Here is a 12997-nt window from a genome sequence, read left to right on the forward strand (position 1 = left end):
TTATTCATTTATTTACTTGTTGGTTTATTGATTTACTGTTTATTGATTTATTTTATTATTCATTTATTTACGTACTAATATAATTATTTGTTTATTTATTAACTTATGTATTTACTTCTTTATTCATTTATTTACTTGTTTATTTATTTATTTGCTTACTATTTATTTATTGATTTATTTTCTTATTCATTTATTTACTTACTAATATATTTATTTATTTGTTTACTTATTTACTCATGTATTTACTTACTACTTTTTCATTTATTTACTTGTTTGTTTATTGATTAATTTATTTTCTTATTCATTTATGTACTTACTAATATATTAATTTATTTGTTTACTTATTTACTTATGTATTTACTTACTACTTTATTCATTTATTTACTTGTTTGTTTATTGATTTACTTACTGTTTATTTATTTATTTATTTTATTATTCATTTATTTACGTACTAATATAATTATTTGTTTATTTATTTATTTATTTCCTGTGGTGGAAACAGCTTCTGTCACTTCTGCTGTGATATTTTAATATTTTTTGTTGTTGTCGTTTTATTTTTTATTGTATTTCTTTTAACTTGACAGATGTGGTCACTGAACTGTTTTTGTACGAAATAGAGCTGCATAATTCAGAATGCCTCTTTTTGTGTTCCACAGGAAACTTTTTTGTGTGATTAATTCTTTAAAAGTCACTGTTTGTTTCTGTCTCACAGATGAGATGCTTCAGCTCATTCTCAGCAGTTCTGATGTTGATTAGCTCCACAGCTGTTCTCTGTTATTATAAATCATGTGATCAGATGTTCATATTCAAACAGGTACAGGACGGTCACATGGGTTAACTGTGTCAACACTGAGTTAACACTTGCACACTCACACGCTGCTCATTAATGAGGCTTTATACTGGGAGTGAAAGAGAGATATTCAGCGTCACACTAATGCATTAGACAATATCTCCTGTAGTCTCAGACTTTAGCATGAATGTCTGGTTCACTTTGCAGTTTTAAACCGCCCACTTATACAGGAAGAGAGCGTATAAAAGCGAACAACCACTGCTTAGAGGAGAAAACATCTGAAACTGCTGCTAGCTGCACATTCACAGTTAACAGTTAGAGATCTCTGATACACATATGCACCACAGAATCATGTTGTGTTTGAATCTGAATGAGAAGAGAGTCAAATTCAAGCGGTTACACGCTTAGTTTATTTTCCTATTGATTTCATTACATTCAATCAGATCGAAATATCATTGGGATCAAGCTCAGTCAGGCAGATTGAGGCGATGACATCAGTCTGATTACTAATGGACCAATTAGGTGCATGCAGCAACAGTTCAGCAAAAGATATTGTCTGACTAATTATGCCTTATTAGTATTTTTTTTTTTTGAATGACTAGATGTTCTAGATAATGCAATGTTCTAGATATTTAGTATGTTCAAATATATAAAAATTAAAAAGTGAATATATTAAATTAAGTTCAAGACTATCAAGACAGTTATCACAGGCAGCATTCATTATCATACAGCAGAACAATTCAGCCACGTTATTTCAGGGAACTTTATAAAGAGATTTTTTTTAATGCATTTAGCAGATGCTTTTATCCAAAGCGGCTTACAGTGCATTCTTCAAAGTTCAGTATTAATAAATAAAGGTTTCTGAAAAATAACGTCTTAAGCTAAATCAGTTTTTATGTTATCTGTTTGCATACATGTAAAGAGAGATTATAATCTCTCTATATATAAGATTATATTTTATATAGTCTTTTTTTCTACTTTTAATTCGAATTGGAATTTGGAGTCATATGTAAGTTCTGCTTGGCGCGTTTAGTTTAAATATTAAAGTGATGTCTGACAGCACTGCTGATTTTCCTCGTGTGTGTGTGTGTGTGTGTGTGTTTCATGCAGACTGTATTCAGATGTTTTAGGCAGCATGATGGCGTGAAAGAGCCACTGAGAGCCGAGCACGCACACACACACACACACACACACAGAGAGAGAGAGAGAGAGAGAGAGAGAGAGTCTCGCGCTGAGGAGAGTCAGTCAGTCTCGTGCAGCATCAGTCGCGCATCATGGATCTGCGGGGCTCACACACTATTGGAATGATTTTACCGCTCTATCTCATCTTTTACTTCATCACAGGCTCCGGCAGCAAAGGTGAGCATCACGTTATTCATATTATTTGCAGTAATTTGAGGTGAAACGCGTCTTTTTATGTTTTCAGCGAGATCCGCGGACTGGAATAACGGCAGTAAGTTGCGGAGGAACTTTGCAGTGTGCCTACCTGATATCAAACGATCATTTTAGGCTATTTGATGTCGTTTAATGATGATAGTCGAGGTAGTTTATTATATTATGTTTGGATGATGTATTAATATGTAATATGGCAGTTTGAGATGGTAATTATTAATCCAACAAATAACATGAAGGTGTTTTACGCATCGGATGGGCTTGAACGCATCGAGTTTATAGGATCCGGAATATGTGTTGTGTGCTTCTTCAGTTCAAACAGTGTCAGAATGAGGGGTTTTGTCTTGATGTAAGTGTCTGTTACTGTAGTACACACATAACTCGTGTATTTCAAGGGGTCTGGTGCGCTGCAGCGGTTGAATCATCAGGAGAAAGAAACACTCGCACTGTTTCATGTCGCGATCTGCACAATCATGACTGTTAACTTATTCATAATAATATTTCATGATAATATCGATATTATGTATGGAAGGCTATTTAAAATAGGCATATTAATAAAACGTTTTAAAACAACAAACTTTATTAATAGTAATTAATTAAGGCGCAGGAGTTCATGAGCTTAATTAAAGGCATCATGGACGCATGCGGCTCTTTGTGACGTCACAAAACACGATCGCGCGGTCAACACGCGACACAACGCACCTTCAGCTGACGGCATGAAGCGCTGCAGATCTACTATTGCTACTGACCTGTCCATCTTAAAAACTTACCTTTTTTTTGGTTTCTGGAAGTGTAGGTGTCAATTTATCAAATTGCTTGCATCTGGTATATATATATATATATATATATATATATATATATATATATAGAGAGAGAGAGAGAGAGAGAGAGAGAGAGAGAGAGAGAGAGAGAGAGAGAGATTATGTTGGTCAGATGTTGATTTAAAAACATTCACAGATTTAAAAAAAAAAACACTAAGTATAGTGTCATAATATAAAAAACTTTGGAAGACAGCTGTGAAAAGGGACCATTATATATGAATTATGTGTTGCTTTATCACTTGTACCTGATGTTATCTCGAAATAGTCTTTCTGATTGACAAGTGACACTACCAATCAGAGTTTTTATCTGCGTTAAGGGGCGGATTTATCTGAACCACACATTTTTGTTGTTCTCAGACGCAGAAATCATCATAGCTGGGAAAACTAGTTGTGAGCGGAAACAACATATATAATTTTTGTGTTTCCATTTGCTCTAATGGCAAAAGAAAAAAAAATCTTTGATTAGCATTTCTATGACTTTACAAAATAAAGAAATATGGAAAGATTGATTATGCTGGTCAAAATATTGTATCAAATTTGCCATCACTATCAGCTGTTGTATTAGAAACAATCATACAGCATCATTAACTAGTTTTCTGAAATTTAATGCCAATGCAATTTAACATAAAATAAAGTGTTATAAATGTGAAAAAAGGTCAATAAAATGAGCAGAAATGTGTTTAAACCGTATTTCTGTTTATCCAAAATGCACATACTGTCTTCTAATGGATATCTAGTTAACCTGTCAGGCTTTGGCAGATCCAGTGTCTTGTTCCTTCTCAGACTGGTTCTTGTTAATCATGAGTTGGTTTCTGGTCTCTAAACCCGTATGAGTTGCATAAAGTCAATCGGTCATGTTTGGTTGTGGTTTGCATCAGGCGGTCAGTAAGGTGACTGACTTCAGCATTTCCAGTGCAGATGACATTTATTTAGAGGCTTTCATCTGTATTTGGTCACGGATGTTGAATCTGGATTGGAGGAATATATCAGAATGAGCTTTACTAGAGTGGATCAGGAGGAATTACTCTAACGCAGAGTGATGGCCACCACCATTAACAGAAGACGACAGTGATGTCACGCTCTGAGCTCGTGCGTGTTGGAAATGAGATGCATACAGTATGTGTTGTAATTGAAACAGATGGTTATGAACTTTGGAAGCCGCTGGCTCACCGCAGCACTCCAGGAAACAATATCTGAGCTGATGGATGCTGAATTCTGCTCTTCTGTCTGCACAGATTGAAGATGCATCATAAATAAGAGCGTGCTGGTGTCCAGACACACCTGACGCTCAAGTGCTGTAGCGTATCATGATGTTTCCACTCCAAGATATCACAGCATCCAAAAACATGGTTTTTCTACGGTGCATTTGTTATTGGTGATACAGATTTCTGTGTGGCTATTTCGCAATTTTAGTAAACTGTCAACATTGCAAGATAAAATATCAGTATTGCAAGTAACTCTGAATCGTGGAATATATATACTGTGATAAATTGTGAAATAATTGTTTTTGCATTTACCTTTTGTATTTTTTATTCCATGGACGTCAGTGTTGGGTAAGTTACTCTTAAAAAACCAATTAATTCCCAGCTACTAATTACATCTTCAGCAGTGTAATTAGATTACTGTACTCATTACTCTCGCTAAAGAGCTTTGCATTACTCATTACTACATGCTTTCTGAATCACATATAAATCTCTACCAGCTGAACAGTACAAGGATAGACATGAAGCTGCTTGAGTAGTTCTTGTAAATAAATAACATTACAGCAAAAATCATTCTTGATAAAAAAAAAAAAAAAAAAAAAAGCATGTTGGTTTGTGGTTGATTTTTCCACTTGTTTATCATCCAGCTGGTTAATATATATATATATATATATATATATATATATATATATATATATATATATATATATGTGTGTGTGTGTGTGTATAAGAGAGAGAAAGAGAGCCCAAACTCAGAATCAGTATGAAAATAAATATATACATTTTTACTTATCTTCAAATTCAAACAGTTTTCATTGCATTCTGTTTAAATTTTCCACAGTCAAAAAATTATTTACTCTTTCTTTTGAAAAAAAAGCATTTGACAACTCTTTCTCATGCAGTGTGCATCTGTTGGGTTTTTCCACCTGTTTCATGGTTTTTCATCCGATCTCTTAGACATGTAAACTTTGGCAGAAACTATGGGTTCTTGTAGTGTTTGTTCTGCTTTGTCTGTATGGCCACCTCTGTATATATATCTCCATATAGCACAGGCCTGAAATATCTTCCTCATGTCCATTTGAGCCGCAATCAAAGCCATGCTGGGCTCATCGGAAGAGGGCTGAACTCACATGTGCACACAGGCCCGTTTGCATCCAGTGACCCAATTTCACTCTTCGTTTTGAAGTCCTCGTGCCCTAAAGAGCCATCAACAGAAGCTTCATTTCTGAAATCAGTTCTGTTTTTCTTTTAGCCTCCAAGGTGGATTTAGTGGGATATGATTATATCTCGATCTTTAGAATGGACTCAGGGGCTCGCTTGTGGAGTGGTTTCATGCCGGAGCGCACACTTAGGCGTAAAGGCTCTTTAATGGTTCTTTTCAGCAAAGCATTGTGGCCTGCTTCGAGGCTCTTGAATTGTTTGTTTCTGTAGAGATGAAAACAGCTGTGGATGTTTCACTCTTCAGATTTCCAGAACCAGATTTCTTACAGTTCTTCAGATTAGTGTTTGGTTTCCTGAACATAGATGTTTTATTGAGAAATAAAAGTGAAGCCCATGTGGGTTCTTTAAAGCATCATAAAATATGTGCTTTTCTAAAGAACCATATTACAGTCTATTACTATGACTTTTTTAAATTTATTATTTATTTATCTAATATACATAAATATAATTTAATAAACAACGCTATTTATTAATTATATAAATCTCTTTAATTTCATAATTTACATAAATATTATTTTATAATATTTATTTACTTATGGAATGTATAATATAATATAATAAATATATAATGCATAATACATAAATTAATATTATATTTTATTTCTGTAAAAATGTGTTTTACACATTTATATTATCTTTTAGAGAATGGTATTTATTTTTCTACGTCTACATAAATAATATTATAATATAATTCAATATTATAATATAGTTACAATATATATAATGTATATAATATATTACATTATATATATATATAATATATTACTATATATATATATATATATATATATATATATATATATATATATATATATATATATATATATATATATATTATAATATAATACAGTTTTCATTTTATGCTTTTTATATTACATTCATTGTCACAATATTTTGTGTTTTTTCTTCTATTTTTTGTGTTTTTTCTTTATTATTCTGCTTTTTTGCTATGCAAATACATTTACTCATTGGAATTTAGTTTATATAAAATTTATATAAAATAACAAACATGACAATAATTGAAGCTTAATTTTTTTTAGGTGTGTAGGAGAAAAATTTAAGATCTTGACTGTTTTTTTTTTTGTGTGTGATTAACGTCTTGTAACTATTTTTGGCAGTATAAGGTTTTCGAGGAACACTTTGGTAATTTGGATATTTTCGATGTTTCATGTGTGCTTCAGATCTGTGTTTCAGTTTCTTAATTCTAAAAAAGTGTTGTTTTGTTGTTGTTGTTTTGAAGAACTCAAGAATAAAAGCTCTTTTCGAGGCTTAAACAGGCTCCTGTGCTTCATCAGGCTGTAAAACACGTTTCGATCCTTTGTTTAACAGTATACAAGCTCTCATATGGTGTGAGAGTATGCTTCTTTTTTGACACTCAGCCTTTGTTTACCTATTTGTAATAGTAATAGGTCCAGAAATGTGACTGTTACTAATACAGATGACAAATACAGCGGCCAGTGTATTAACAGAGTAGTGCAACAGCAGTTTTTTCACATTATGCCCAGGCTGTTCATTCTGCCAAAGCAATTATATTCAGCACCGAGGCAGACTGCTGAGATCCGGGCCGGTGTGTTGGCTCAGAATCAATCACGTCTAAACACTCAGTGTCTGCGCTAAGCATATCAGGAGGGTTTCCCTATCTGATCTCAGGTCAGAAAGACTGACATCCCCTACTATGTTATCTTTACTTCTAGGTCGTTTATCATTCCTGAAAGCTGGTCCGGAGGCATTGAAGTGTTCAATTTAATCATGACTGTGTGGCTGCTTAGTCTTGGCCGTGTCGTGCGCCTTATGATAAAACTGAGTTGCCACCATAGTGTTGCAGAAGCTTAGTCATAATTGTGAAGTATGTCGCCGTGTCTTGCTAAAAAAGGCCAGCAGAATCAATTAAAGAGCAGGAAGAAAGGAGATGGCGAGCGAGGGATTTCAGTTCCTCTAGATGTTGGGAAGCGGGTTGTGTTGATGAATGATAACACGAGGAGAAACCTCTTCTTTAAAGATGAAGTGTGCACATAGGAGAACCTTCCATTTATCAGGGAATGTTCCCGTAAAGTTCTCTCAAAGTTCTAAACAAACATTCTTCCAGTAACATTAATAGAACGTTCGTTTAACGTTGTCTGGTCTTTAAAGGGATAGTTCACCCAAAAATGGAAATCACCCCATGGTTTACTCACTCTCAATCCACCCTAGGTGTATATGACTTCCAGATGAATGCAGCCAGATTAATATTAAAAACATGTCATGGCACTTCCAAGCTTTATAATGGCAGTAAATGGGTGTTATTTTTCAATGGTCCAAAAGACGTCAAATAAAGTGCATCCATCCATAATAAAAAGTATCCTAGACCACTCCAGGTGTGAATAAAGGCCTTCTGAAGCGACTTTATAAACTATAAACGTTATAAACCATAATCATTTCATTAGATTTTTTTTTTAATAGGTCATTTAGGTCAGTTTCTTGGTTTCTTTATATCTAGAACTTGAGAATAAAAGGTTCTCCCGATCATTTAAGTCCACATTTTTGTTTAAAAGTTGAAAGTTCTGAAAATAATTAGTCAGAATTTGTGTAGAGTTCTTTGTAAAGCTGAGAGCTGTGAAGAATGAAACTGTCATGCTTTCAAAACATTAATCTGACTGGTCAGCTTCTGCATTGTGGGCGGGACTATCTGTTTGATTGACCAATGGAAGCAGAGTGTTCAGGAAAAGTCTTTCTTTTTGAAGTTTCACTCGGTAAAGCTACTGGAATTGTTTTAATTTTAATAGCAAATCCCCTTTATTTAGCAAAAATAAAATCTGTTTAAATTTCATAAATTAAAAGACAAATTAAATTTGGGTGAAACTTGTTTACTGTTTTTCATAATTATATAACTTGTAGAAAAACTTAAAAAAAAAAAATGTTAATAAGTATAAAGAATGGCATTGATTTTTATGTATTTATTTTTTTTAGCATATTTTTGTGTTTTGCTTTGGTACCGAAATTGGTACCGAGTACCGTGGATTTTCACTGGTATCGGTACCGAATACTGAAATTTAGGTACCGTGACAACTCTAGTTTTGGTTTTAAGACAACTTTTGATGAAAGGTTTCAAATGGTGACTACTATAGTTGCTTATTTGCATGAATATTACCAGCATATAGTACTTAATAATGCACAAATTAATGTCTCAACAATACCTTTCCAACAATTAATAAGCAGCAAATTAGGAGTTTATTAAGGGGTAAACTCTTAGATAATAGTGAATATATTTCCTAATCTAAAGGATTTTCGCTTAGAATTTGGGATATTTAATATAAATTTAATATACTGATTAACAATTAATTAAAAAGGAAAATTGAAAATACCAGAATGAAAAACTTTATTTAACAAAATATTACAAGAAGTTGTAATAATATCTGATTAATACTAAAACAGCGCTGAGAATTACAAAAGAATGCAATTCAATTTTTAATCAAATGTAACACTTTGATAATCTTTATTTACAACCTTGAAGAATCTTTTTTTGTTTTGTTTTTGTTTAACACTTTAGGCTCCAGTTTGTGTTAACTGAACATAACTTAGCCTAACAATAACTATATCTGGAAATATGATATTATATCTTCTATAGTGAGGTCTTAGCCTCATCAGAATTTATCGTTTATCAATTCTACAGTTGTTTGTATGGAACAAGACATAAACTCTCAGCATAAGATCAATTTACTGCGAATGCACTCCGTATTTCCCCGTAAAGCACGTTGTCGATTATGATTCATGATCTCAAAGAGCCTGGACAACGGCATGAGAACAAATCACCCTCATACGTCTTCTTTACTGTCAGTTATGAAAATGTGTGAATAGAAAGTCAAACGGGGAATGGGAGTCTCACGGAGTCAAGGTTGCAGTTGTGTGTTTTTTTGCTCCTCATGCATTTGCATTTATTAAAACGGGCCGCAGTATTTAAGCGCAAAACTGGGAGGAAATTATGCCACAAATGACTGACTCAAGGCCAAATATCTGTCAAGGTTTCAGCACCCAAAACCAAAGCACATTCATCTCACACACCTGCCACGGCTGATAGGTGATACAGCCCAGAGAATTCATCATCATGAGCCATGTTTTGTCGACAGAATATACTGCACTTGCTCAAACATTTCTTAAGCTGTCGGTGTCGAGTGCGTTTGGGAGGAAATGTCATTTCTTTTCTGCACACGTCCAAACACGTACACGGGGAGAGTGTTAAATCTGTTTTTTTTTTTGCTTGTGTTATTGTGTCATTGGAGCACAGAAGATGAATTTTTGAAGAATTTTGAAAAAAAAAAACATCAAATTTAGATTATTAATGCAACATTGATAATAATCAGACATGTTTATTAAGCAGCAAATCAGCATATCAGAATGATTTCTGAAGATCATGTGACACTGAAGACTGGAGGAATGATGCTGAAAATACAGCTGTGCATTACAGAAATAAATTACAGTTTAATATATATTCACACAGAAAACAACTATTTTAAATGATAATAATATTTACATTTTTTTCACAAAATAAATGCAGCCTTGACTTTTTTTTTATATATACATAAAAAATCTTACCATATATATAAATATATATACAGTACAGACCAAAAGTTTGGAAACATTACTATTTTTAATGTTTTTGAAAGAAGTTTCTTCTGCTCGTCAAGCCTGCATTTATTTGATCAAAAATACAGAAAAAACAGTAATATTGTGAAATATTATTACAACTTAAAATAATTGTTTTTACATTTATTATACTTTAAATGATCATTTATTTCTGTGATGCAAAGCTGAATTTTTAGGATCATTATCACATGATCCTTTAGAAATCATTCTAATATGATGATTCATTATCAAAGTTGAAAACAGTTCTGCTGCTTAATATTTTTTCAGAACATGATACTTTTTTAGGATACTTTGATTAATAAAAAGTAAAAAAGAAAAAGAAGAAAAAAAGAAGCTATGTTTTTAAAATATAAATATTTTGTAATAACAATATACACTACTGGTCAGTAATTTGGGGTCAGTATTTTTTTTTTTTTTAATAAAATCAATACTTTTATTCAGCAAGGATGTGTTAAATTGATAAAAAGTGATAGTAAAGAAAATATATTATAAAACATTTTTTTATTTATTTTGAATAAATGCAGTTCTTTTTAACCTGTTATTGATCAAATATATGAGACAGCAGAACTGTTTCCAACACTCATAATAAATCAGAATATTAGAATGATTTCTAAATGATCATGTGATCGACTGATGTTACATGTGACACTGAAGCTGGAGGAATGATGCTGAAAATTCAGCTTTGCATCACAGGAATAAATTATTTTTTTAAAGTATATTCAAATAGAAAACTATTATTTTAAGTTGTAATAATATTTCACAATATTACAGTTTTTTCTGTATTTTTGATCAAATAAATGCAGGCTTGATGAGCAGAAGAAACGTCTTTCAAAAACATTAAAAATAGTAATGTTTCCAAACCTTAAGTCTGTACTGTGTGTATATATATGTATAAAAAGGTATAAAACAAATAAAAAATAGTTGTGGATATGTATGTTGAATGTGTTTTGTATGTTGTATAGACAGTTTTGTGTGAGTATATGATTCTTTATGGTGTTTTTTGGTACGTGACAGTCATTATGAATTGTTGTATATAAAAGAGCAGCATAAATTCCCTTAAAAAAAAAAGCCCCCTGTGGTGTCCCACAGAACGAGATAACAGCATGTGAGTCAGAAGCGAGTAAATCAAAAAAAGTTGAACTATTCCTTTAAATGTGCTGCATGTTTTAGATCAGGTGCTGAGGAAGGAGAGGAAGGAGGAGCGAATCCTGTGTTCGTGTCTCATTCTGCACGCGTATTTCATTTCACTCTTCGGTGCTTCTCCTGTGGCCGGGTGGGAACGGAGAGTGACCTGCCAGCAAACCAGGTCAAAGCAGAAGCATGCACCTTGTCACCCGTGAAGAAAGCAGCTAATCCGATGTTTCTCACCCTCGAGGCGTCCGAGTTCTCCAGTAGTTTGGCGTCGGGCGTCTGGATGTGGCTTTTCCTGGTGAAAGTGATTAGTTATCTGTAATGGTGTTAGGGACACCGCTCGACCTGCCTGCTGTCTACACACACACACAGATCCGTCCTGCAAATAAACACTTCGTAAATTGTTTATCTGTCTGATGTTGCTCGAGTGGTGGAAAGACTCAATGATATCAAGAGTTTTGTGGCTTTTGGTTTGTGTCTGTTACTAGTGTAATATGTGTATTAGTGCTGCAGTATGTATAATGTAAACTGTGCCTAGTGTGCAGGTTTTCTGTATGCATAGAAAAGCTGAATGATTAAGTAGGCTACATTGGTCAAAATGTGGACTGAACAGATTTCCAACACTGTGTGCAACACTGTATCCCACAAAGCACTTAACTTGTCTTTTCATTTCAAGTGTTGTGAATATTCTCTGTTATTTTTATAACATCTCGATTCATTATTTAATAAGACTTGCCTAAACTGTTTATTGTTTCTGTATTTATTCCATAATAATATTTATTTATTTATTTATTTTTGCTTTAACATATATAGAAATAATAATATTAATTTAATTTGCTGTTATTTTTATAACATCCTGATTCATTATTTAATAAGACTTGCCAAAACTGTTTATTTTTTATTTATTACATAATTATATTTATTTTCGCTTTTACATATTTATTTGAATACGCTTTATTATATACTCTATATTTGTATTTTTATTATTTAAATAAATATAAAAATAATACAATTTTTGTGCATTTTTTTTTTTTACATATTTTCATGTTTTTTTTATTTGACATTTATACCTTATGTTGTTTCTTACATAAATGTTTATTTAAAATATTATTTTGTATTTCATATTTGTAGTATGTACACTATAATAAAATATTTTTTTTTTGAACATATATATATTTTTTTACAAATTTAAATTATTTATATTAATATCAGTTTCATATCGTTTTTACATCAACATAAATAAATATATTTACTTTACTTTACATCATATATTTTTGTTATATATTATTTACATTAATGTCACTTATAATATTTAGTGATAATAGTAAAATAATACTTTAAAAAACTTTTTAACATGTACATATCTCTTTTTTTGCAATTTGTTTACATATACTATTGGCTTAAATAATGATAATGTCATATGCTTATTTTAATATTTATTTTTATTTAACTTTTTTTAAACAATAATGTTATTTGTTTATTTAAAAAAAATATATATATATTATATTTATATCATTTTATTTATTTTTATTTACTTTAATGACTAATTAAATTAATGACTGCTTTTATTTCCGGGATGACACAGTACCTGACATTGACAGTAAACATTGCCATCAATGCAGCATTTATCAGGGTTTAATACATACGGTTTCAGTTCTTTTAAAATAATAGAAGGTAGAACAAAGCAAACAGAGTAGGAGGCTAGTATTCAATGAAATCATAGCCATGATCCCATATGCATTAGTGTGTTGTTTATCCGTTTATTTGCTTCCAGCCGCCAAAGTTTGCTGAATTTCATTGCGAGTCTGGCTCGTGTTTAC

The 12997-nt window shown here is 32.1% G+C and overlaps 1 protein-coding gene across 3 annotated transcripts in view; it reads left to right on the forward strand.

Annotated features, from left to right (window-relative positions):
• Positions 1-1996: 1996 nt before the first annotated feature.
• Positions 1997-12997, forward strand: part of LOC113054755 (contactin-associated protein-like 4) — a 95820-nt gene continuing 84819 nt past the window's right edge. The window contains exons 1-2 of one of the 3 annotated variants that reach the window (XM_026220533.1): positions 1997-2149; positions 4551-4556. In XM_026220533.1, coding sequence (XP_026076318.1) covers positions 2065-2149; positions 4551-4556 — 91 coding nt within the window. In that variant the 5' untranslated portion in view covers positions 1997-2064. The remainder of the gene's footprint in view (positions 2150-4550; positions 4557-12997) is intronic. The other 2 variants (XM_026220531.1, XM_026220532.1) reach the window with 2 other exon arrangements.

The sequence above is a fragment of the Carassius auratus genome, chromosome 35 (genome assembly GCF_003368295.1).
Source record: "Carassius auratus strain Wakin chromosome 35, ASM336829v1, whole genome shotgun sequence".
NCBI classification, from domain to species: Eukaryota; Metazoa; Chordata; class Actinopteri; order Cypriniformes; family Cyprinidae; genus Carassius; species Carassius auratus.